Raw genomic sequence first — 27,927 nt, forward strand, 5'->3', positions numbered from 1 at the left:
ACTTAGCAAGACCCTGTCTCAAAATAAAAAATAGAAAAGACTGGGAATTTAGCTCAGTGGGATAAAGCACCCCTGGTATTGCCCTCCCCAAAAGAATATGCATTAATTTCAATAGATAGATGCTCACACATGGTGTCAACTGAACCAGAGTAAAAGTAATTTAATGAATTTTGGGCTACCAGTTGTGAGTCAGAAAATTTCCACAGAGAGATGAGGGTTCACTGGCAGAGGATATGCTCAGCAAGGGGAAGGTTAAGGTTCAATCTCCAATATCCTCTGCCCACCCAATTTATATCAAGAAACGAAGTTTCTAAAAGATTCCTTAATCTTGGGCTGGAGTTACAGCTCAATGGTAGAGCACTTGCCCAGCTAGCATGTATGGGGCACTGGGTTTGATCCTCAGCACCACATAAAAAATAAATAAATAAAATAAAGGTATTGTGTTCATTTATTTAGAAAAAAAAATTTTTTTTCTAAATAAAAACTATACTTAAATCTTTACAAGGCCAAAATGTATTCATTAGGGCCAATGGCTGGTCAGAGGCTTAAAAAGCATTAACAAGCTACAAAACTGATGGAGTGTACACCATAAATAAGAAATACATGAATTTTTTTTAAAAGGTTAACTATTCATATTAACTATTTCACTTGGAACTTGTTACTTGTTCATTTCTTGAAAAGTGCAAAATCGGGCTGGGGATGTGGCTCAAGTGGTAGCGCGCTTGCCTGGCATGCGTGCGGCCCAGGTTCGATCCTCAGCACCACATACAAACAAAGATGTTGTGTCCGCTGAAAAACTTAAATAAATAAATAAATAAATATATTATTAAAAAAAAAAGAAAAGTGCAAAATCAATCTGCAGATCCCAATATGGAATTTTAAACACTTTTCAAAGTCACACTATTAATGTTGATAAGTTTCTAAGATTCTGATCATCTGAACAGCAAAAACGCAAAGGTGAAATGGTTTTTAAAGCTACTTCTGAACCAGAAGTAGTTTACAAAATACAATGATGGGGAGAGGTGGTGGCTGGAGTAGTGGCTCAGTGGCAGATCACTTGCCTGGCATGTGTGAGGCACTGGGTTCAATACTCAGCACCGCATATAAATAAATAAAATAAAGGTCCATTGACAACTAAAAAATATTTTTAAAAAAATACAACGATGGGGCTCAGTTGGTAGAGTGCTTGCCTTGCATGTAGGAGGCCCTGAGTTCATTAACCAGCACCCCCTCCCCCCCCAAAAAAACAATGATCATCCAGCCCAAGAATATATGGTTTTCTCTCCCAAAATGATATACAGATTCAATTCAATATCAAAGACAAAACCCTAGGTATCTTTTCTACAAAACTTAACAAGCTGATTCTAAAAATCTTAAGAAAATACAAGGAAACCAGAAAAGCCAAAATAATCCTGAAAGCAAGAGTTAGAGAAGTAAAGCTTCATGAATTCAAAGTTACTACAAAACCAATAGCAATCAAGATATATAAAGGGGAGGGGTTAGGGTTGTGGCTCAGCGGTAGCACGCTTGCCTAGCATGCATGAGGCACTGGGTTTGATTCTCAGCACCACATACAAATAAGTGAAAATAAAAGCCCATCAACAATTAAAAAAATTTTTTAAAAAGATATATTGGGGGGGGGGCTTCATGATAAAGGATTTACTTAGCAAACAAAAGGGCCTGGGTTTGATTCCCAGTACTACTAACACACACACACACACACACACACACACACACACACACACGCACACACACACACACCAAAGAAAGTAACTCAAGTAAGAAATGCGGGGGAAAAATATTTGGTAAATATAATAAAAATATATTTGGTAATATAATAAAAACACACATACAGATCAATGAAATAAAATTGGGATTCCAGAAATAAACCCTTAACTTATGATTAATTGAATTTTAACAAAGGTACTAACAATAGTATTTCCATTAGATAGTGCTGAGACAAAGGCACAGATAGCCACATGCAAAACAATGAAACTGAACCCCTACCTATCAACATACACAAAAATTAAAATTAACCAAAGACCTAAACATAAGAGCTGAAATTATAAAACTTTCAGAAGAAAACATACATATAAATATCTACCCATTGCACTAAGCACTAACCACACCTGTGCTCAGTAACACTCCTCACTCCAAAAGCATTGTCTCAGTTGGACATGGTGGCATATGCCTGTAATTCCAGAGACTCAGGAGGCTATATGCAATTTAGTAAGAACCTGTCTCAAAAGAAAAATTATAAAGGGATGGAGATATAGTTCAGTGATAAAGTGTACCTGTGTTCAAAGCCCAGTACTCCCCCCACAAAAAAAAAGCACTATGTCTTTAGACCTGACCCTTCACAACTCCACAGTTCTGCAAATTTGAAGTCAAAAACTGCCTGCAGCCATGCCAAAAAATAATGTAAGCCTCAGATTAGGATCAAAGAGAAACCATAACAATTCAGCATCCCTAGACAGTAAGGTAGAAACCAGTTAATAAAAGTAGTAGTGAGGGGCTGGGGTTGTGGCTCAGTTGGGAGAGCACTTGCCTAGCACATGTGAGGCCCTGGGTTTGATCCTCAGCACCACATAAAAAAAGTGAATAAACAAATAAAGGTATTGTGTCCATCTACAACTAAAAAAATATTAAAAAAAAAAAAAGTAGTGGCAAGATTAAAGCCAACCTCGGCAATAAAGGAGGCCATAAGCAACTCAGTGAGACCCTGTCTCTAAATAAAACTTTAAAAGGGCTGGGGATGTGGCTCAGTGGTTAACTGCCCTTTGGTTCAATCCCCGGGACAAAAAAAAAAAAAAAATACAAGCAACAATAAATGTTGGCAAGAACATGGGGAAAAAGGTACACTCACACATTCCTGGTGGGACTGCAAATTGGTACAACCATTATGGAAAGCCATATGGAGATTCCTCAAAACTTGGTATGGAACCACCATTTGACCCAATTATCCCACTCCTTGGTATAAACCAAGGACTTAAAATCAGCATACTACAGTATGCAGCCACATCAATGTTTAAAGCAGCTCAATTCACAATAGCTAAACTATGGAACCAACCTAAGTGCCCTTCAACAGATGAATGGATAAAGAAAATGTGGTATACATACACTATAGAATATTACTCAGCCTTAAAGAATAATAAAATTATGGCATTTGCAATTAAATGGATGGAGCTAGAGAATATTATGCTAAGTGAAATAAGCCAAACCCAAAACACCAAAGGCCAAATGTTTTTTCTGATACATGGATGCTAATTTACAATAAGGGGAGGGGGCACAAGGGAAGAACAGAAGTACTTTGGATTAGATAGAGGGGAATGAAAAGAGGGGAGCGGGTATGGGAGTAGAAAGAATAGTAGAATAAATCAAACATTATTCCCCTATGTGCATATATGATTACATAACTGGTATAACTATATCATGTACAACCAGAAGAATAAGAAGTTATACTCCATAAATGCATTCTACTGTCATGTATAACTAATCAGAACAAAAAAGAAAAAAAAAAAAAGCACATTTTACTGTTGTGTATAACTAAAAAAAATTAAAAAAAAAAAAAAAGCCAAAAGTAGTGGCCAGTCCCTGAGGAAGTGGTTCTGCAAATATACCTGAATCCCTGAAATATCACAAGTGACTCAAAGAAAAACAGCCTGTAGCTATTCAGAGGCTGAGGAAGGATTGCTTGAGCTCAGGAGTTCAAGGCCAGCCTGAGCAACATAGTAAGACCCCATCACAAGAAAGAAAGAAAGAAAGGAAGGAAGAAAGGAAAAAGAAAAAGAATACCTTCAAAGGAAAGAAGCAAAGCAGAAATAATTCATTAATTTAAGTTACTGAGTTAATTCAAAGATATTACAAGTAATTTACTTAAAGATTTATAATAATTTTTTAAACCAACAATTTTCCATGTGGTTTTAAGGCTTTAAGTATTCATTCAAATCTCTAAACAAGCAAAAGTTGTTTATTTCTACATTTTTAACATTCCTAATAATAGTACCTGATTTTATGAAGCTGTTTTGAAGTGAAGGGTCTCCAGAAGAAACATACTGATGATTTGTTGTTAAGTTTGTACTCCCCAATGCAGTCGGTTGGGATGATGCACGAGAACCATGGTTTGTTTGTGATCCTGTGGGCGGATAGTTATATTGCCAATTTGAATGTGGTGGTATGTTGGCTCCAGGAAGAAAGCTACCAGAAGGCATCGGTGCAGCAGCTGGATTCTGAGAAGCAGGTAGTGGCATTCGAGGAACAGGACCACTATGGAGTGAAGGTGTCACTGTATTAGAAGCTACAGGTGGTCTATTAATAGTTTGCCCAGATCCCTGAGAACCACCGTAGTTAGACTGTCCAGAGACTGGATTCAAAGTCTTTGCTGGTATTAGATGAGGATAGGATCCTGGAAGCTGGAAATTATATCCTTGACTCACTGACAATTGTGAAGATATCAGTGCATTTTGAACAGGACCTTCCAATAAGAAGAGAAGGAAAAATTAGTCTTTCAAGTGAATATAACAACACTTTAAAAAAATACAGTAGCCCCAGGCCCAGTATCGCACACCTGCAACTTGGGAGGCAAAGCTAGGAGGATTGCCAAATTCAAGGTCAGCCACAGCAACTTTAACAAGGTCTAAGCAACTTAGCGAGATCCCGTCTCAAAAAATAATAAGGGCTGGGGATGTGGCTCAGTGGTTAAGTGACCATGTGTTCAATTCCCAGTACAAAAACTTAAAATTAAAATAAAAAATAAGTAGTCCCAGGAGTGGTAGTGCCTGGCTGTAATCCCAGTTGCTCTGAAGGCTGAGGCAGGAAGATCACAAGTTGGAGACCAGCCTGAGCAATTCAGTGAGAACCTGTCTCAAAATTAAAAAAAAAAAAAAAAAAAAAAATAGGGGTAGGGATGTAGCTGAATGGTAGAGGCACTCCTGGGTTCAATCCCTAGTATGGCAAAAACATAATTAAAAATTTTCAAAATAGGCATATAATTCAAAGAAGATATACAAATGGCTAATAAGCACATGCAAAAACACTGAACATTATTAATCATTAGAGAAATACAAACATCAGTCATTAAATAAACACAAATCAAAACGACAACAAGGTACCACTCACTATCATCTAGAATGTTTAAAACAGACCAACAAAAAGGGAAAAAAAACAGCCGGAGCACAATAACACATGCCTGTAATCCCAGCAGCTCGGGAGGCTGAGGCAAGAAGATCACTAGTTCAAAGCCAGCCTCAGCAAAAGCTTAGTGCCTAAACTCAGTGACACCATGTCTTTATATTAAAAAATACAGGGCTGGGGATATGGCTCAAGCAGTATCGCGCTTGCCTGGCATGCGTGCGGCCCAGGTTCGATCCTCAGCACCACATACAAACAAAGATGTTGTGTCCGCCGATAACTAAAAAATAAATATTAAAATTCTCTCTCCCCCCCCCTCTTAAAAAAAAAATACATAAAATAGAGCCAGGCGTGGTGGCACATACCTATAATCCCAAAGGCTCAGGAAGCTGAGACAGGAGGATCTCGAGTTCAAAGCAGCCTCAGCAAAAGCGAGGCACTAAGCAACTCAGTGAGACCCTGTCTCTAAATAAAATACAAAATCAGGCTGGGGATATGGCTCAGTGGTCGAGTACCTTTGAGTTCAATCCCCAGTACCAAAAAAACCCAAAAAACAAAACATAAGAAATAGGGCTGGGGATGTGCCTCAATGGTTGAGTGACCTTGAGTTCAATGGTAATTTTTTTTTTAATTTTATTTTATTGGTTCTTCTTATATATGAAAGTAGAATCCATTTCGATAAAATTATACAAGCATGGGATAGATCTTATTCTAATCAGAATCCCATGGTGGGATTCACTTAGGTATTTTAATATGTGTACATAGGAAAATTATGATAGATTTATTCTACAGTCTTTCAGATGAAATTTCATCTTCATCCAGAATTATATGAATAACCATCTAGTTGGTTTTCTGACTTGAATTCCTGGTAGTTACAATAGATTAAGAAATAATCCCACCCTAAAATCTTGGTATTCTTTGGCTTGCTATGACCAAGATTTCCTGTATAAATAGATGCCATCAATATTAAAAAAAAAAAAGCACAGTCTGAAATAACAACTATCTGAGACAAATCCTTTTAGTTAAGTGTTCATTCTTGAGCAAAATATTTTACCTTTTGTACTGAGTATAGTGTCACACATTAATAATTCCAGTACTCAGAGGGCTATGAAGAGGATATCTAGAGTCCAGCCTGGACAACATACCAAAACCAACAACAACAAAAAGAGAATTGTAAGCTTGAGCTTTGGGTTGATGTCCAGCACCTAGATATTTAACTTCTCTGTACCTCAGTTTCCTTATCTATAAAATGGGAATAGTAATAGGATCACACTTATTGTGTATTTTAAGTGGAAACAACTCACATAGAAGTCCATTTCCTAATCCCTGGAATTGTATTAGGTTACATGACAAAGGAGAATAAGGCTGAAAATGCAATTTAGGTTGCTAATCAACTGACCTTAAAATGGGATAATTGGGGCTGGCTGGGGTTGTGGCTCAGCGGTAGAGTGCTTGCCTAGCACGTTCGAGTCGCTGGGTTAGGTGCAAGGCGCTGGGTTTGATCCTCAGTACCACATAAAAATAAATAAATAAAATGGGATGACTGGGGCTGAGATTGTGGCTCAGCGGTAGAGCGCTCGCCTAGCAGGTGTGAGGCCCTGGGTTCAATCCTAAGCACCACATAAAAATAAATAAATAAAAATAAGCATTATGCCAACTACAACTAAAAAATAAATATTTAAAAAATGGGATTAAGGGCTGGGGATGTGGCTCAAGTGGTAGCGCACTCGCCCGGCGTGCGTGCGGCCCGGGTTCGATCCTCAGCACCACATACAAAGATGTTGTGTCCGCCGATAAAATAAAAAAATAAATAAATATTTTTAAAAAATAAAATAAAAATAAAGTTCATTTCTTAAAAAAAAATGGGATTAATATCAGGATGTATCTAATGTAATCACAAGGGTGAAAGAGGGAGACAGTCAGTGTCAGAGTGATGCTATGTGAGACTCACCAAGCCCACTGTTGGCTTTGCAGATGGAAGAAGACTACCAGCCAAGGACTGTTGGAGCACAGCCTCCAGAAGGTAGAAAAAGGCAAGAAAACAGATTCTCTCACAGAAGCTACGGAAAGGATTACAGCCCTAAAAACACCTTGATATTAACTCAGTGAGACCAAAGTCAGACTTCTGACCTCTAAAACTTAATTTTGTGTTGGTTGAAGACACTAAATTTGTGGTAATTTGTTAAAGCAGTAACAGGTAACTGATAAAATGTGAGAATGAGATTTATGTGAAACATTTATAACAGTGTTTTTCATATAGTTAGCACTTTTTATTATTAATTTTTTTTCAGTATCAGAGATCAAACCCAGGGGCACTTTACCCCACATCTACATCCCCAGTCATTTTTATTTTTTACTTTGAGATAGGGTCTCACCAAGTTACCCAGGCTCGCCTTGAATTTTCAGTCTTCCTACTCAGCCTTCCAAATTGCTGGGATTATAGGCATGTGTCACTAAGTAAGGCTAATTAGCATTCTTGAAATGTTCTCTACTGGCATTATCAAAAAAAAAAAAAAAAAACCCATATATTTGTGTCCTGAACACTGCAGCAAAATTATAAATCTGATATTAGTAAAGCAAATTATTTGAACTAATCTTTTTTTCTTGTCTGTCATCTGTTAAAGAACAGCTCTATTAATTAAGAACATTCTTAGGACGCAAAGGTGAATAAGGTCCATTTCATCCCTGTACTCCTCCGATAGCTCAGTCTAGATTGGCAAATACCAGGCACTCCAATAGAGAGTGATATGATAGGGGAACCCTATGACACTGAGAGCCCCAAAGTAGGCAACACTTGGGCTAGACTGAAGACAGAAAGGTAGCAAAGATGGTTTCCCAAGGAAGGGAATTTTAAGCTAAAACCTGAGAAGGCTGGGGTGTAGTTCAGTGATACAGAATGTGCATAGCATGTGCTAGGCCCTGTATTTCATCCCCAGTACAAAACAAACAAGCACGAAAAATGAAGAATAGCCTCAGGAAAAAGAGTATATTACCAAAAAAAAAAAAAAGTGTTTCCATAAGGCTGGGGTTGTGGCTCAGTGGTACAGCACTTGCCTAGCACTAAAAAACTATTAAAAAAAAAAAAAAAGTGTTCCTGTAAACCAGGCATGGTGACACATGCCTGTATTCCCAGCGGTTTGGGAGGCTGAGGCAGAAGGATTGCAAGGTCAAAACTAGCCTCAGCAATTTAGCAAGGCCCTAAGCAAATTAGTGAAACCCTATCTTAAAATTTAAAAATAAAAATAAAAAGGACTGGGAATGTGGCTCAGTGGGAAAGTGCCTCTGGATTCAATCTCTGGTACCAAAAAAAGGAAAAGAAAAAAAAAAGTGTTCCTGTAAAGGAATTTATATTTACAACAGCTTGTGATGGTGGAAAGGCATTCTGAAAAAAGTTCAGTATGACAAGAGCAAATTGTTGAGACACTTGCCTGAAGTGAAGCAGGAATTGAGGACTACACTAAAGAAGTATGGATTTGATAAAGAAGTTCAAGTATGGTGGCACATACTTGAACCTAAGAAGTTATAGGAAAAAATTTTTCTCTCTGCAACTGAAAACAATATTCATTTTTTAAAAGGAAGACAAATAACCAGGGAATGATGGGGCTGATGTGTATTTTAAGTAGAAATGATTCACATGGAAGTCCATGTCCTAATTCCTGGAATCAGGTTACATGACAAAGGAGAATTCCGGTTTCTAATCAAATGACCTTGAAATGGGAAGATTATCAGGATGTATCCAGTGTTACCATGAGTGTGAAAGAGAGCTGAGGGAATAGCCCAAAAGCAGAGCACTTACCGAACATGTGCTAGAGTGGTAGAGTAGGTGATTAGCATGTGCTAGACCCTGGGTTTGATCCCCAGCAACAAACAAACAAATAAGCCTTAAGGAAAAAGAGCTGGTCAGGCATGGTGGCACACAGCTGTTTGAGAGGCTGAGGCAGGAGAAACATGAGTTCAAAGCCAGCCTCAGCAAAATTGACGCACTAAGCAACCCAATGAGACCCTGTCTATAAATAAAATATAAAATAGGACTTGGGGATGTGGCTCAGTGGTTGAGTGCCCCTAAGTTCAATCCCCAGTACAGAAAGAAAGGAAAAAAAAAGAAAGAAAAGACTTAGGAAAATGAATATCAAAGACTGGGTTCAAGCCAAAAAAGTAAATAAAAAGAAAAATAGTGAGTGACCAGTATAGCACCCAACCAGAGCTCCATCATAAAACTAAAACAATCCAATCAACTTTGGCTTCAGATAAACTATCATATTATTGAGTGTCTTAAAATTCAACTGTATTTTTCCCATATTTTTATTGGTGCATTATAATTATACATAATGGTGGGACTGGTTGATACATATTCATACATACACACAATATAACGATATAATTTGGCCAATATCATTCCTCAGTATTTCCCTTTCTCTCCCCCTGGTTTCCTTTGACTTTACTGGTCTCCCTTTGATTTTCATGAGACACCCCCTCCTACCTTTCTTTTTCTTTTTCCTCTCCAGCTTTCACATATGAGAGAAAACGTACACCCCTTGACTTTGAGTTTGGCTTATTTCACTTAACACAACATTCTCAAGTTCCATCCATTTTCCTGCTGGTGACATAATTTCATTCTTCTTTATGGCTGAATAAAACTCCATTGTGTATATATACCACATTTTCTTTATCCATTCATCCACTGATGAACAGCTAGACTGGTTCCATAGTTTGGCTATTGTGAATTGGGCTGCCATAAACATGGGTATGCATGTATCAATATAGTATACTGACTTTGTTTAGAATAAATACCAAGGAGTGATATAGCTAGATCATATGATGGTTCCAAGCTCCATCTCTTTTTTTCTTTTTTCGGGGGAGGAGAGTGGGGTACGGGGATTGAACTCAGGGGCACTTAACTACTGAGCCACATCCTCAATCCTTCTTTTTTTTTTTTTTTTTTTTTTTTAAGAGAGAGTGAGAGAGGAGAGAGAGTGAGAGGAGAGAGAGAGAGAGAGAGAGAGAGAGAGAGAGAGAGAGAGAATTTTTTAATATTTATTTTTTTTTTTTAGTTCTCGGCGGACACAACATCTTTGTTGGTATGTGGTGCTGAGGATCGAACCCGGGCCGCACGCATGCCAGGCGAGCGCGCTACCGCTTGAGCCACATCCCCAGCCCCTCAATCCTTCTTTGTACTTCATTTAGAGACAGGGTCTCACCGAGTTGTTTTGTACCTCGCTTTTACTGAGCCTGTCTCAGCCTCCTGAGCCATGGGGATTACAGGTATGTGTCACTGTGACCAGCTTTCCATGCTCAATCTTTTGAGGAACCTCCATAATGATTTCCATAGTGGTGTTACTAATTTACAATACCACCAACAGTGTAAAAGTATTCCTCTCCATCATATCCTCTCCAGCATTTAGTATTGTTTCTATTCTTGATGGCAGCCATTCTAACTGGAATGAGATGAAATCTCAGTATAGTTTTGATTTGCATTTCCCTGATTGCTAAAGATGTTTTTTTCATATATTTGTTGGCCATTTATATTTATTTTTTATAAGTATCTGTTGATGAACTGTACTGCTTTTATAGATATTTTTACTTCAATGTTTTGAATTTATAATGATACAACAGCTATATACATATGGAGTTTATACCGAATTTTGTATTTTTAACAAAAAGAATTTAACATTTGGGGTCACAGAAATATTTAGTTTCTATACATTAATTTTAAAACATCCGAATTACAATTACAAGTTCAACAGAACAGACAGTATGGGATATAGAAATAATAGGGGTAATGAAGAAAGGAAGGAATCAAGGATGACTCCTAGCTTTCTGACCTGAGCAATTCAGTGAATGGACAGCACTATTCATTAGAACAGAAAGATGAAAAAAGATTAGAGAAGGTGGGAAATGATAAAGGGAAAAAGACCAAAGAGGATTTTATACATACTAATTTTCAGGTGCCAAGAAATCCAAGTGGAGGTGTCTAATAGAAAGATATCTATCTGTGGGCTGGGATTGTGGCTCAGTGGTAGAGCACTTGCCTAGCATGCGTGATGCACTGGTTTCGATTCTCAGCACCACATACAATAAATAAAATAAAGGTCCATCAACAAAAAAAAAAATTAAAAAAATAAAGACATCTATTTGCAGGGCTGGGTTGTAGTTCAGTGTTAGAGCGCTTGCGCTTGCCTTGCATGTGTGGGGCACTAGGTTCAATCCTCAACACCACATTAAAAATAAATAGCTATTGTGTCCATCTACATCTGAAAAACAAAACACTCCTTACCTCATAGGGCTATTGCAAGAATTAAATGAGATGCTATGAGATGATGCATATAACAGAACCACAAAGCATAGGGCCTGGGCACATAGTAAGTGACAATAAAATAAATACTAATTCTTGTTACTATTTCTCTCCCCCCTACCACCCATTTTTTTGTGGTACTGGGCATAAAACCCAGGAGCACTCTACCACTGAGCTATATCCTCAGCCCTTTTTGAGTCTCACTAAGTTGCCCAGGCTGGCTTTAAACTTTTGAACTTACTACATCAGCCTCCAGAGTAGCTGGGATTACAGGCCACTGTGACCCCTGCAACCAGCACTGTTTCTGTCTTTAAGAAGCTCTCAGTCTATTAGCGGAGATAAAACAAGAAGCACAATGGTTACTACATGCAATATATGGTAGGTTTTTTTGTTTGTTTGTTTTTCAGTACCAGGGATTGAACCAGGGGTGCTTAACCAGTAAGCCACATCCCCAGCCCTTCTTTCATTTTTTATTTTGAGACAAGGTCTCACTAAGTTGCTTAGAGCCTTGCTAAATTGCTGAGGCTGGTTTTGAACTTGTGAGGCTCCTGAGCCACTGGGATTACAGGTGTGTGCTACTGCACCCAACTGGTAAATTCTAAAAGAGATCTGCAAAAGGTATTGTGGGAATCCAGAGTTACAGCCTCTACTACTGAAAACACAATAATCAGTGTTACAGACCACATGCCACTTTTATTTAGATCATGTTTGTTTCATAATTAAAGACTTCTTATATTAAATACACAATCATAAGCATGATTTACATTAGAGGGAAATTTGAAAATTGACATTTTTGTTACTCCTAAATTAGATGAATAGCATTTTTTAAAAATAGTGTTGTTTTTTTTTTTTCTTTTTAACCTTTATTTTATTTATTTATATGTGGTGCTGAGGATCAAACCCAGTGCCTCACACATGCAAGGCAAGCGCTCCACCACTGAGCTACAGTCCTAGCCCCCTGATGCCCCCTCTGGGGGGAAAAAAAAAACAACTCTGGATGGGTTGGTGTTTTTTGTTTGTTTGTTTGTTTTTTAGTACTGGGGATTGAACCCAGGGACACTTTACCACTGAGCTACATCCCCACACCCTTTCATTTTGAGACAGGCTGTCTAGGATGAATTCTCTAGCCTTAGCCTCCTGAGTTGCCAGGATTACATATGTGCACCATGATGCTGGGCTCACAAATTCTATTGTTTTGACTGATGATATTGTGCAAAAAAGAGCCAGAAGAAAAAAAGAATTTGGAAGTGAGCTCCAATTTTACTATTAACAAATCAATACATATTTAGTGAAATGACTTACAAAATACCCAATTCTAACACTTTTGTTCAACAAAACTGGCTACTCCTAAAATGTGCTACACACTGTGGGGAGCTGGAGAAAGAATAATATGCAAAATGAGATATCCTTCTCTTCATAGGGCTTATAGTCTAGAGGGAAGCTAAACAAATATTATAAAGCTACGATATATTAGGAATAAAGGAGAAAGGTGGAGAATATCCTTCTCACCCTTAATTCTATAGTAAAAAAGTGAATATTACATAATTATTATAAACAAATGAAAGCAATAAAACTGCAATTTCTGTCTTGGCACATTGATTCAAATAGTTGATAAAGGAGGTAAGGTTCAATGGGATTAATTATTTGACTTTAGCCTTATTACATGCTAATCAGATTAAGATCAGCTAGTTAAAAAAAAGATCAGCTAGTTTAAGCACTATAGAGTCTCACTATCAATTTTTTTGCAAAAGAAATATGTTATATACAATCCACACAAAGATTTAGAAAAACTTGTCTAAACAACTTTTAGGTCATAATGCAAATTCTGTAACATAATAACACCACACAATATAAAAGCAAGTTATAAAAAAATGAAAAAGGTCATTATTAATAGGCCTTTGATTATAATCTAAAAATGTCTGAACATCTAACTATACTATGAAATTTATGCAAGCTACATTAAATTTAAAGCTTGAGTTTTCAATAGAATACTTAGGCAGCAATTACTGCCTTGAAAGAATGAACTAAAACTAGATTCCAGCATTGAATCTTTTTTTTTTCATTTGTTTAATTTATTTTTCTCTTGTACTGAAGACTGAACCCACAGATGCTTTACCACTGAGCTACATCCTCAGCTCTTTTTATCTTTTGAAACAGGGTCTCACTAAGTTGCTTAAGGCCTCACTAAATTACTGAGATTGGCCTGGAACTTGCAATCCTCCTGCCTCAACCTCCAGAGTCGCTGAGAGTCGCTGGGATTACAGATATGCACCATTATGCCCACTGAACCTTTTTTTTTTTTTTTCAACCTTCTAGAGGAATATCCCCTCCACCCCTATCCTGCTCATTTCACCACCACATCCCTACTCTCTGTATTACTACTGGGATCAATAACAACAACAAAACCCAACATAGGATATTGGCCATTTATTGAAAATAAACTTTAGAAATGGAGCTTATAAATAAGAATATGAAGGAGACTAGGGTTGCGACCTAACGGTAGAGTGCTTGCCTAGCATGTATGAGGCCCTGGGTTCAATCCTCAGCACCACATGAAAATAAATAAATATAATAAAGGTATTTTACCCATCAACAACTAAAATGTTAAAAAAAAAAAAAAGAATATGAAGCAAGGGGGCAGTTGTGCACACTTGTAATACTAACTACTTGGGAGGCTAGGCAGAAAGAATTCAAATTCAAGGACAGCCCGGGCAACTTAGCAACTTAGCTCATCTCAAAATAAAAAAAAAAAAAAGGCTGGGGATGTTCCTCAGTGGTAGAGTGCTCCCCTCCAAAAAAAAAAAAAAAAAGACTGAAATTATATCTTAAAAGAGGCTTATATGCAAACTCCTGTTATTTCACTCCTCATCTCAAATTGGCTGCATTCTTTCAGCTGCAATCATCCTAAAATGCAATCACTAGTCAAAATGCTGAATTTCCAACTGGCTCTGGGCAACCTATGCACAGGAAGTGCTTTCTTATTCTCTTCTATGTCTTCAAGGACAGACCTTAGAAGGTGCAACAAATGCCCATTGACCTGAATCAAATCAACATAGTGATAACAATTCAAAAACAGCATATCACAGTTAGATTCCTTTAGCACTTCAAAATTATAGTAACTACACTTACATATAAACTTAGAAGTACATTGCAAGATTTGCTTTCAAAAGTTTATATAAGGGCTGGGTTGTAGCCCAGCAGTGGAACACTTGCCTAGTGTGTGTGAGGCCCTAGGTTTGATCCCTAGCACAACATAAAAAACTAAATAAACAAAATAAAGGTATTGTATCCATCTACAACTAAAAATATATTTTTTAAAAAGTTTATTTAGATTGCAATTTAGAAGATGGGAGAATGAAACAGACATTATTACTGTATGTATATATGTGACTACATGACCAATGATTCTCCAACATGTACACTCAGAAAAATGAGAATTTATATCCCAACTATGTATGATATAACAAAGTGCATAAATGCATTCTATTGTCATGTATAACTAATTAAAACAAATTTAACAATTAAAAAAAGGTTGCAATTTAGCAATTATATGAAAAATGCATGGCCCTGTAACATCTTGTTTAATTTTTCACCTTAAAGTGAATGTCTTAAAATGATTTCATCTTCCGGGTAAATGTTACTAAATACCATAGAATAGAATGTACTTTACATAATCTGTTACTATAAACTTGAGAAAGAACAAGTGATTCAAGTTAACGCATTTTCAGTGCCTATTCCCTATTCTAGCTTCTGCCCACATAGCTGCCTACCCATAGATATTTTAAAAGTCCTAAAAAGAGCCTTCTTTGTAAAGAAAACAGTAGACTTCTCTAAAAACAATGTAAATTGGCCATTTTAGTCACTGGCTATTTTCTCCAACTTCACAGTAATCTTAGATTCCAGTGTGCAATTTAAGCACTTTAGTATTATTCTACTGGTATTATTTCCATAAACCAAAGATGTGTAAGTTAACTGGTAAGTAGGCAGACTGTTGGCAGAAAATCTTTCTCGATTACAACAATTAAAAAAAAAGTTTAGCAAATCACCACGTACGACAATTCAAGGAATCCTAGAAGAGTTATAAAACTAAGACATTCTCACACAAATTACAAATTACAGTGCCACATGTACATGCCTCTCAGAGGTCCAACCATTTTCCAAGTGATGTAAAGGCCTTAGGAAATCAGACAACAAATCTATTTGGTTCTTTCAAGGCTGAAAAACTGAACAGGTGGCCCAGGCACAGTTCTGGGAAAGTCCTGGGAGAGATGAGTAGATCCTAAAGGGGTCTCCGCAAGAAGTCACTCATTCATTCATGTCCGCAAACTCAGAATAAATACGACCCCAACCTGCTCGAGACGAATCAGACTCCAAACTCTGCTCCCCTGGAGACTGGAGCTAGGTGGCGCGGAGGGTGAAGGCACAGCCACTAGGACCGTTTTTTGAGGGATTGACGGAATCTGCTTTTTTTTTTTTTTTTTTTCCACCCTTGTTTGCCAGGGCGTTGCATACAGCGGGTGCTCTTTAACTGTTTGCTGACTGAATGTGTGTGTGTGTGAAACGCTAAAAACGAGCCCGCGCCTGAGAGTGCACAAACGCCGCGGCATCGGGGGCTCAGCCGCCCACCACCACCCGCGCCAGACCCCAGCCGAGAGGTCACCCTCTCTTCCTCGGTCGCCTGAAGAGTAAACAGCATCCAAAGGTGAGTTCCAGCCCGGGCCCACGCTGAGCCCTGCTCTTCGCCCCCGTGCAGCACTCACCGTTGGTGTAGGGAGACCCCGAGGTCGAAGAGGCCCCGTTCTGGGCCTGGAGGCCTGTTGGGGCGCCGCCGGAGGCCGGTATCCCGGGCTGGGACATGACGACCGTAGTTATCCTTGTTGGAAGGTACTGGTCTGAGTCGACAACAGCGCCCAGCGGAGAGACTGCTGAAAGCAGAGGGAGAGGGCCAAAGACTTAGGACTGAAGACTGGAGGAGAGGGCGGAGCATCAAGCCCGAGGCATGGCGCTTCGCTCTCCCCAGCCCCGCCGGCATCCACGGCCTGGCCTGGGAACTGAAGCTTAGAAGTAGGGCCAGTGGGGCCGCGAATGCCGGGCTGGGAGGCGGCAGCCTAAACCGGAGAGGAGGGAGGCCCCGACCGGAAGTGCCTGTCAGCCGCTGGCCGCGCAGGCGCAATCAGGACACGTGGCACTTCCGGCTCCGGGCTCGCGGCTTCTCCAGCGCTCACCTCTCCCCGTGGGGCTGCCCCGAGGCCACCTGACTGTCCCGTCGTCCCGGCCCCGTGGACGGTGCCCGGACTAGCCTGCCACGTCACTGACTCAGACTGCCGGCCGGAAGTGGCGTGTGTCACCGCTGCGGAAATCCCCGCGTCTTGGACGTCACCTCGCGGGCAATGAATGCAGACTTCAGTGGCTGCTTTCGTGGAGTGGGACAAACAGTTCCTCTCCCCGGTCTTTGAGGATTACTTGAGACTACAAACGTCATCATCCTCTGTTGGGATTATGCCACCACTAGTAGCTGAACCGGTTAATGTTCATCACATTATTTTATTTCACATTCTGTTGTCATATTCCAGGGAATTATTTTAAAGAGATAGTTAAATATGTATGTTAAAAATGTGATCAAGTAAAGAAGGCCTTTGCTTTTTTACTGGAGATTCAGAGGTACTTTTAATTTTTAAACTCGATTATCCATAGCATAGTCACACTGAAGTTCATTAACAGCACTTTTTTTTTTTTTTAATTAGTGCTGAGAATCTAACCCCAGGCCATACGCAAGCTAGGAGAGCACTCTATTGAGCCATACACCCCATCCTCCAACATTACATTAAATGGCAGTTTTATTTCCTCTTTAAGAGTTTGTGGATCGGCTGTAAGGTGAAGAATTCAAACTTTCCTACTGGGAAAGTAGGGGTTTTTGTTTTGTTTTTGAGAGTAGACTTTGACTTTTGAGGCCAAAGGGAAGTAGAAACTGGGTGATTGGACAACATAATTAATGACTTCAGTAATGATCTTAGCTACCTTCACTCTACTTAGGTTTTTCCTGCTCTAAGCCGATGACAAAATCCTTCTTCACAGATTTGTACTGTTGATTAGAATGTCATGCTGCAGGTTTCACAACCTCAGGGTGAAGTACATCTTACCTAATTCATTTAATATCAAATGTCTACTATGAAATGTTACATTACTTGGAAAAAGAGCAAGATCTAAACCACTGTGTCAGTCCTGAAGAACAAGCAGTAAGAATAAATAACTAAATATGAACTTTTACCATAACCCTGTTTTAATTATCATTTATCTCAGCACCTTAGTGTATTTGCTGTGAATGGAATTCAACAATTAAAACTTCTCTTTTACAAGGTGCAGGTATAAAGCTTTTCTTCCTTTCTTTCTATTTTTGGTACTGGGCATTTAACCCAGAAGCATTTTACCACCCAGCCACATCCCAGACCTTATTCTAATTTTGAGACAGAGTCTCACTAAATCGGGAGGCTGTCCTCTAAGTTGCAATCCCCCTACATCAGCTTCCCCAGTTGCTGGGATTACAGGTATGCACCCATGAGTCAGCTGTAAAGGCTTCTTTAGGATGAAGATAATGCTTTTGGCCAAACTGTTTTCAGCTTAGAACTCCTGTAACAAAATCGCAAATCACATATCCAAGAACACTTAAGAAAATACACAGCGGGGCATGGTGGCACATGCCTGTAACCTCAGTGGCTTGGGAGACTGAGGCAGGAGTATTCAAAGTTCGAAGCCAGTCTTAGCAACTTATTGAGGTCCTAAGCAACTCAGTGAGACCTTGTCTTTAAATGAAATACAAAAAAGGGCTGGGGATGTGGCTCAGTAGTTAAGCACCCCTAGGTTCAATTCCCAGAACCAAAAAAAAAATCACAAGCTTCTTAATGTTTTAAAGAATAAATAGACCTCAGAAAACAATTGGACTTTCATGAAATCAGACAGAAAACCAGGGTTACTCCTCAAAGAGAGAAATACATAGGCCTGGTCTCAAACTTACATCAGTTTAATATTCTCTCTCTCTCTCTCTCTCTCTCTCTCTCTCTCTCTCTCTCTATATATATATATATATATATATATATATATATATATATATATTTTTTTTTTTTTTTATCTTGGTTTGTTGACCTTGGCAGAGATTTGATTTGGTTAAATCAGGCTTTCTTTGAACTTTGTTCTGTTTAAGCAATACCTTTGTGTTCAGAGATTTTTGAAAGAAAATAACCTCATTGATTAAATCTGTTAAATAATTAGAAGTAGTTTGCTAATAGGTAAACAATACTTTCTCTAAAATTTGTTCTAAGTTTCCCTGTGGCTATTATTCCCCCAAACTATGATTAAGTCTTTCAAATGTTTGTAACATTTTCATTGTAGTCAGCTTTAAAATACTGAGGAATAGTAGTAAAATAAGTTTAAGAATTAACATGGAACAACATACAAAAATATAATTTTCATATTAAGAATTAGGAACCCACATAATATCAAATCTATATGACTTCTTAAAGTATGACCACTTAAAATATCACGGAAAATTATTAGTGCTATTACCAATTGTTAAACTTACTGATATTTCTTTGTTTCTATTAACTATATCTACTCCACCTGCCCTTAATTAATGTCATTCATAGAGTCTATTTTTTTTAAATTCTACTTCTTTCCAGAACAGAAACCCTTCATATGTCTGTTATAAATTATTTTCAGCGCTGGTGCACACCTGTAATCCCAGTGGCTTAAGAAGCTGAGGGAAGAGGTTCCCAAGTTTCAGGCCAGCCTCAGCAATTTAACAAAGTTCTAAGTAACCTTGTAAGACCCTATCTCAAAATAAAGAATAAAAAGGGCTACGGATGGGCTAGGGTTGTGGTTCAGTGGTAGAGCAATCAACTGGCACATGTGAGGCACTGGGTTCCATCCTCAGCACCACATAAATAAAATAAAAGCATTATGTCCATCTACAACTATATATATATATATATATATATATATATTTTTTTTTTTTTTTTTTTAAGGGCTAGGGATGTGGCTCAGTGGTTAAGTGCCCTTGGGTTCAATCCCTGGTACCAAATAAATTATTTGCAGAGTCTTCAATCCTAGTTTAAAGATTATAAACATCCAACAACTCTGGAAGCTGAGGTAGGAGAATCACAATTTGAGGCCAGCATAGGCAGTGCAACTTAGTGAGACCCTGTCTTAAAAAGGGCTTGGATTCAATCCCCAGTACCCCCCCCACACACACACACAAAGGAACTATCTCAGTAAGGAGGCAAGCACTACAAAGGATATTCATTACATTTGAGTTTATACTCAAAAGAGGGATGGGATGCAAGCATTCATAATAAAATTTGCTGATACAAAAAAAAAACAACAACAACAATAATCCCAACTACTCAGGAAGATTGAAAGTTTGAGCCCAGCCTGAACAACTTAGTAAGATCCTGTCTCAAAAAAATGTTTTAAAGAGGATTGGGGGGTGTAGCTCATTGGTACATAGTTTGCCTAGCATGCACAAGACCCTGGGTTCAATCCCCAGGACTGCAAATAAAACAAACAAAAATTTTGCGTATGAGGAAGTGGACTTAGGCATAACAGGGCCCCTTTGCCTGCTTGCTATGACTGTTGCGTTGTCAACTAATAAACAGGATCCAGTTTGTTTCACTTTTCAGGAAGAGGCAGGTGGTTTATCTTTGGCTCTTTAATTATTTCTTAAAAATTGTTCTGTTTGGGGGCTGGGGCTGTGGCTCAGTGGTAGGGGCACTTGCCTTGCACATGTGAGGCACTGGGTTCAATCCTCAGCACCACATAATAATAAATAAATTGTTAAAAAATTGTTCTGTTTGGCTGGAGTTGAAGCTCAGTGGTAGAGAGCTCGCCTAGCATGTGTGAGGCACTGGGTTCGATCCTCAGCACCACATACAAATAAATAAAGGCATTGTGTCTGTCTACAACTAAAAACAAATTTTTAAAAATTGTTCTGTTTATTTCAAACTAAAAAGCAGTTTCAGTTCCAAACTAATTTGTACAGTTTCCTTCACTGAAACTCTTGTGGTGCCATTTTAGGATCAGTTCCTCTGGCCTCATTTGCCTGACAGGACATCTGTTTGTATATCAAGTCAGCTGCTCTGAAGCTACATCACAAGTACACTCATTACATGCCAAACCAGTAAATCCTATTACTGTCTTGGACACTTTTCTGTTTATGTATTTCTTATTCTTACTGTCTATTCTGGTTAGTTTTCATCTTATACTTGAACTACTGGAATCATTTTTCTGGATTCCTGTCTCCAATCCATCCTACATGTTGAATTGAGTTCCTAAAATACTTATCGCACTTTTATTTTCCTGTACCCTCAAATCTATAACTCCTACCCCTGCCTGCTCCATCAAGTTAAAATTCCTCAGCATGAGTTGGGCATAGTGGCATATGCCTGTAATCACAGCGACCTGGGATGCTGAGGCAGGAGGATTCCAAGTTCAAGGCCAGCTTCAGCAACTTAGTGATGACCTTTCTCAAAAATAAATATTTTAAAAAGGTGTAGTTCAGTGGTGCTGAGTTAAATCCCCAGTACTCCTCCCTGTACCCCCCAAAACAATCCCTCAGCATGGCTTTTCTTTTTTTCCTTTTGGTATCAGGGATTGAATCCAGAGGTGCTTAACCTCTGAGTCACATCCCCAGCCCTTTTTATTTTTTATTTTAAGACAGGACTTCTAAGTTGTGTAGGGCCTCACTAAGTTGCTGAGGCTGGTTTTGAACATACCATCCTCTTGCCTCAGCCTCTCAGCCACTGAAATTACAGGCATAAGCCATTATGCTTGACTCAGCATGACTTTTCTCATGCTGAGTAAAACCTAAATTCTATTCATAACCTTCAAAGCCCTAGAGAATCCAGCTTTGCTACTTCTATGACTTCATCTTCTCCCATACTCCCTTTCACTCAGTCCATTCCAGACACATATGCTATTTTATCTGTCTAAGCATAAATCCATCTTTACCTTTATTCCTTACTTGGAAGCTCTTTCTCAAGACATCCAGAGAGCTCATTATTTTACCTCTTCCCAGATTTATTCAAATATTACCTTCTTTAATAAAACTTTTAAAAAATTGTGCTAATTTATTATACATAACAGTAGAATGCATTTTGACACATTGTACATGAATGGAGCACATTCTGGCTGAACATAGTACAGTCTGGCTGTACATGGTACAGTCACACCAGAGGGTAATCATACATGTGTATAGGGTAATAATGTTTGTCTCATTCTATGGTTTTTCCCATCCCCACAGCACTGCTCCCCCACCCCCACACAATCCAAAATTCCTTCATTCTTCCCTACCCTACCCTACCACCACTATGGATCAGCATCCGCTTAGCAGAGAAAATATTTGGCCTTTGTTTTCGGGGGAGTGGCTTATTTACCTTAGTATAATATTCTCTAGCTCCATCCATTTACCTGAAAATGCCATAATTTCATTCTTCTTTAAGGCTGAGTAATATTCCATTGTATATATGTATCACATTTTCTTTATTCATTCATCTGTTGAAGAACATCTGGGTTGGTTCCATAGTTTAGCTATTGTGAATTGATCTGGTATGAACATTAATGTGGCTGCATCACTGTAGTATGCTGATTTTAAGTCCTTTGAGTATAAACTGAGGAGTGGGATAGCTGGGTCAAACAGTCCCTTCCAAGTTTTCTGAGGAATCTCCATACTGCTTTCCATAGTGGTTGCACCAATTTGCAGTCCCACCAGCAATGTATGAGTGTACCTTTTTTCTCACAACTTTGCCAACAAATATCACCTTATTAAAGAAGCCATCTCTGAACATTCTGTCCAATTACCTACTTATCCTGTTCAATCTCTCCCTTTTACCCTTTTCTGTTTCTTCCTAGCTCTTCTCATCTTTGTTACATATCTGTGTTTATCTTTCTTCAATGAAATATAAGTCTATACATCAATTCTAAGGTAATTATGTATATCTAAGAAATAGACTGTCAGAAAGTGAGGACTGGGGACTATGTCTTATTCACCTATGTATTTTTAGCACTTAGGGCTCACACTTAACAGGCATTCAGTAGACCATTTTGGAGAGGTGTGCTGGGACTGAACCTAGGGTCTCTGGCATACTAGGCAAACATTCTACCACTGAGCCTCATCCTCAGAAAAACCATTTTGAATGAATACATTTACAGCATCATTTCTTGGGCTGGGACTAGAGCTCAGTGGTAGAGAGCTTGCCTAGCATATATGAGGCCCCAGCTTCCATCCCCAGCATTAAAAAAAAAAAAAAAGTGTTATTTCTTTTAGTCTTCTGACTGTCAGTTTTCATTAATCCACTAGTATATGTTCCTATTGCACTTATGGCCTAAACTACATTACTAGTACTTGTTTCTAAACTGTTTCTCTCTGTTTCTTTTTTTTTAATGTTTTTTTTTTGAGAGAGATAGAGAGAGAGAGAGAGAGAGAGAGAGAGAGAGAATTTTTATATTTATTTATTTATTTTTAGTTTTTGGCGGACACAACATCTTTTTTTTTTTTTTAATGGGAAGACAGAGCATTGCTGCTCCATCTTTTTTTAATTTTTTTAATATTTATTTTCTAGTTTTCGGCAGACACAACATCTTTGTTTGTATGTGGTGCTGAGGATCGAACCGGGCTGCAGGCATGCCAGGCAAGCGCGCTACCGCTTGAGCCACATCCCCAGCCCTATCTTATTTATTTTTATGTGGTGCTGAGAATTGAACCCAGGGTCTCTCTCGCACGTACTAGGCAAGCGCTCTACCGCTGAGCCACAACCCCAGCACTTATTCTTATTTTTTTTGCAGTAGTAGGGACTGAACTCAAGGGCACTTTACTGCTGAACTACATCCCCAACCCTTTTATTTTTTTTATTTTGAAATAGGTTCTCCATAAATTGTCTAGGATGATTCCAAATTTGCAATCCTCTTGCTTTAACCTCCTAAATCACTGGGATCATAGGCCTGCACCACTGTGCCCAACTCTATGAACTTATTTTTTCTTCATGACACTATCTGATGAATGACCTCACCAGCTCCTTCAGTCACTAATTCACTCAATTAATTTAAAAATTTTACTAAAGGCCGTCCATATGCCAGGCACTGTACCAGGAACCAGGTAAAAAGAGAAAAGGACAGACAAGCTCTCTGCCTTCTGTGGAGGTTAACGAAATGTAAACATAAATACATATATATTGTAACATTTCTAAATTAGTAAGTTTATTGAGGAACTGGTGCTAAGACAGAGACTAGCAAGCAAGATCCTGGTTTGGATAGTATGTTAGGATAGGAGATGACAGTTAAGCTGTTATCCAAATGATGAGAAAGCTAGCTAGACAAAGAGAGAAGATGGAGAGAAAAAGTGGAGAGAAAAAGCATATGAACTGCACTTACAAAAGCCCAGAGGCAGGAATGACCTTGCTGTGGCAGGCAAAGCAGAGTGGTATGATACAGGATTGGACAAGTAGAGGGTGCCAGAGCAATGAGAGCCCTATAAGCCTTTGCAGAGTGTTTAGAGGCTTTAGAGAGCAATTCAAGAATTGTAAATGGCAGCAACTTGATATGATTCATGCTTCGAAATAAATCACATAAAGAAAAAAAATCCATCCTGCTGGGTGTGGTAGCATACACCTGTAATCTCAGGGACTCAGGAGGCTGATGCAGGAGGATCTCAAGTGTAAAGCCAGCCTCAGCAACTTAGCAAGGCCCTAAGAAACTTAGCAAGACCCTGTCTCAAAATAAAAAATAAAAAGGGCTAGGAATGTGACTCAGTGCTTAAGCATCCCTGAGTTCAATCACCAGAACTATAGGAAAAATTGTTCAGATGCTGTGAGGACAATTGATTGGAGGGGAAAGAATGGAGTTATTGCTATAACAAGTGACCAAAGATGATCTTAAGTAAATTGTAGTAGTAGAGATGGACAGAAGTGTAGTTAAAACTTTGCACTTTAAGGGCTGGTGTTGTAACTCAGTGATAGATCACTTGCCTAGTGTGCAGGGTGTGCTAAATTCAATCCTCAGGGAAAAAAAAAAAAACTACTTTGGACTTTGCTTTTACCTCTGCTGAGCTACATGCAATCAATCATGAACTCTTGCAGATTTCAACCTCTAGTTTCTCACACATGATTATTTCTCCATTCCTATTGACCCAACCCAGTTCCTTGTTACCTCTCATCTGCACGATTGCAGCAATCTCATTACTTAAATGATCTCAGCTTTCAATCTTGAGTTATTTCAATACAACCCACATATTTTCAACTACAAAATTCCCACCATAGTTTTATACTGGTCAAAACCTCCTTAAGACTTCAGTTTGGTAAGCAATGACCCCAATGTTTTAGGCCAATACTATACAGTTGAACCATAATATTTGCCTAATGCTTTTTCCATATCTATTCCTTTGTATGTTATTATATATTTATTTAGGTGCCGAGGATTGAACTCAGGGGCACTTCACCACTGAGTTACATCCCTATTCCCTCCCCCCCTTTTTTTGGATTGAACCCAGGGATGTTTTTCCACTGAGCTACATCCCCAACCCTTTATTTTTTGGGAACAGTCTCTCGCTAAATTGCTTAGAATCTCATTAAATTGCTGAGGCTGGCCTCGAACTTGCAATCCTTCTGTCTCAGCCTCCCAAGTCACTGAAATTACTGGCATGTGCCACTGCCTCCGGCTAAAAGGGTACTTTTAAGAAACCGATGTGATGGATAACTTTTTCCAGTGAGGCATCAGTATTCCTTTCTCTTCTAGGCCAGTGGGTCGCTAAATCCTCTTGGGGCTGGTGTGGGGAGGGACGCTCAAGCTACCAGAGTGGGTGGCAGATGTGGAGTGGTTACCAGACCCTGAGAGGGCGGAACTTATTGCGTGCGGTGCTGCGGCCCTGCGGACCTTAGCTAGTGAGGCACCCTCTGGCCCGGAAGGAGCTGACTTGATCTGGGGTCCGGCAGCCATAGCGCTTTGCAATTCGGCCTCAGAAAGTGTAGGGTCGACGCGGAGGAGGGAATTACGTTCGTTCCAGTCTCAGGTGAGTGGCAGCCCCTGCGGACCGGCGGGCAGCAGCTGTGTACCCAGAAAGAAGGCGCACTTTAAAGCTTAGGTCCACCCTGGGCTCCTGCTGGTGGCCCTGTAATGAAGAGTCGCCAGTTCTTCGCCCGGAATCAGGCGTCTAGAGGGACGATGAGTCCGGACAGTGCTCTTCGGGGCCGCCCTGATGTCCCTCTGGGCAGGACCTGGCTGCTTTCCGTCGCTGTTATTTCAGGAAAGCGCGAGATGACAGCAGGCGAGCCCCTTCGTGGGCCCCAGTTTCCTCCCCTGGTAAGGCGAAGGCAGCGGGGATCATTGACAGCTGGAGAGGCTGTGACACGGCGTGTTGTTTTTAGCTTTTCCAGTTTGTCGAGGAGGCAAATCGAGCTTGCTTCCTGGCAGTAGTTAACATTTTGCCATAGCCAAGTCCCAGCTGAGTGGGAAAAAGATTCACTTTAGAAAGCCAAAGATTTACAAAGTGTTCAACATTTTTTCCTACGAGATAGAAGTTTGTTTTGAAACAGCTAAAACTCCGGTATCGTTAGTCGAAAGAACTACATTTGTCAGGAATTTAAGCTATTTGGTATATTGGGCAAAATGAGGTGGAGGAATCCACTTAACTTGAAAAATTAAGCCTACTATTGTTTGTTTTCGTGTTCTTACCTCAAGCTCTATGTTATCATGTTGTCTTATTCTGAAGAACTACGTTGAATGATAAAATGTCGGTTAAGAATCCTTCAAGTCATCTTGAATGAACCATACGTGGTGTCAGAAACCTATAATACCAACTACTTGGGAGACTGAGACAGGAGGATTATGGGCCAGCCTCAGCAATTTAGCAAGACCTTGTCTCAAAATAAAAAATAAAAAAGGACTGGGGATATGGCTCAGGGGTAAAATATGCCTAGGTTCAGTCCCCTTTGGGTGGGGAGGGGGAAAATGAGGGATATAAGAGGCATTGTAGCAGATGAAAAAGGAAAAAGAACATTTATTTACTTTCAACTATGTGTAAGGGGCTGGAATAGTCTGCCAAGGAAAGTAGTGGTATCATCTCTTTTTCAGATAATGAATAAAGGAAGATTTACAATTTGTTAGTAATTAGTGGTGACAGTATAGAAGAACAATGTGTATTTACTGTTGTATCTTTAAGTAGATTTGTGTTTGTCACCAGGATATTTTGAACTTTAAAAATTCAAAGGCAGCCAAGCTAAGTGGCTTGGGCCTGTATGACTAGGTACTCAGGGAGCTGAGATGGGAGGATCAGTTGAGCCTAGGAGTTTGAGGCCAGCCTGGCATCATAGCAAAACCCTATCTCAAGAAAAAACATTTAAGATGTTCATTGGCAGTTTCTGAGTTTGCAGAAAAGGAAAGTGTCTTCATTTCATAAATGTTAGAGAAGCTGTGTAATTATGAAGGTTAGCAGTTTAAATATGGTGCATTTTAACCTTCTTTTGCCTTGTACTATTGTGCTAGTGTAGTAATTCAAGCAAAACTTGACAGGAAAGATTAGTCTATCACAAATTGAAATCACAGCCACATCATTTCAAGCTTACAAACTAGAATTCTATAGTAATGATTCATCATTTCTCCACCCCTTTCTTTAAGTACACAATTGACTAAAACTCTTTAAATTATTTAATTTCTCAGCAGAATATTACCAAGCAAATAATCACAGTGTTGAAAGTTCTCTCTCTCTCTCTCTCTCTCTCTCTCTCTCTCTCTCTCTCTCTCCTCTCTCCCTCTCTCCCTCTCTCCCTCTCTCCCTCTCTCTCCCTCTCTACTGGAGATCAAACCCATGGGTGCTTTGCCCGTGCTTTTTCTTCTCCCCAAGACAGGGCCTCACTAAGTTGCTGTCAATGGCATGGTACTTGAAATCCTCCTACCTTAGCCTCCCAAGTCTCTGAGATTATAGGCATGTGCCATGGCACCAGGCTAAGATTTCTCTTTATTGTATCTTTTTTTGGGGGGGTGGGGAGTACTAGGGATTAACTCAGGGGCATTTACCCACTGAGCCACATCCCCAGCCCTATTTTTTGTATTTTATTTAGATATAGGGTCTCACTCTGTGTCTAAATAAAATAGACACAGTTACTTAGCACCTTAGTTGCTGAGGCTGGCTTTTTTGTTTGGTTGGTGTTTTTTTTTTTTTTTTTTTGAAGAGAGAATTTTTTAATATTTATTTTTTAGTTTTCGGTGGACACAACATCTTTATTTTATTTTTATGTGGTGCTGAGGATTGAACCCAGCGCCCGGCGCATGCGTTACCACTTGAGCCATATCCCCAGCCCCTGAGGCTGGCTTTGAACTCAAGATCTTCCTGCCTTAGCCTCCCAAGCTGCTAGGATTACAGGCATGCACCACTGTGCCCGGCAATTAATTAAGTCTGAATGAGCTAAATCCATCTGTGCCTCTATAATAATCAAAGTATTTTCATGTGTATTATCACATCTCATCAA

General features: G+C 39.3%; 2 protein-coding genes across 2 annotated transcripts in view; one reads left to right on the forward strand and one right to left on the reverse strand.

The window, feature by feature from the left end:
• Sec24a (SEC24 homolog A, COPII component) overlaps positions 1-16,847 on the reverse strand; it is an 81,725-nt gene extending 64,878 nt beyond the window's left edge. The window contains exons 1-3 of the mRNA XM_077801625.1: positions 16,648-16,847; positions 16,183-16,347; positions 4,007-4,474 (exon numbers count right to left, since the gene is read on the reverse strand). Coding sequence (XP_077657751.1) covers positions 4,007-4,474; positions 16,183-16,279 — 565 coding nt within the window. The 5' untranslated portion in view covers positions 16,280-16,347; positions 16,648-16,847. The remainder of the gene's footprint in view (positions 1-4,006; positions 4,475-16,182; positions 16,348-16,647) is intronic.
• Positions 16,848-24,974: 8,127 nt separating this feature from the next.
• Positions 24,975-27,927, forward strand: part of Sar1b (secretion associated Ras related GTPase 1B) — a 30,696-nt gene continuing 27,743 nt past the window's right edge. Inside the window, exon 1 of the mRNA XM_026413072.2 lies at positions 24,975-25,472. The gene's annotated coding sequence lies outside the window, so the exon portion shown is untranslated. The remainder of the gene's footprint in view (positions 25,473-27,927) is intronic.

The sequence above is a fragment of the Urocitellus parryii genome, chromosome 1, assembly GCF_045843805.1.
Source record: "Urocitellus parryii isolate mUroPar1 chromosome 1, mUroPar1.hap1, whole genome shotgun sequence".
Lineage (NCBI taxonomy): Eukaryota > Metazoa > Chordata > Mammalia > Rodentia > Sciuridae > Urocitellus > Urocitellus parryii.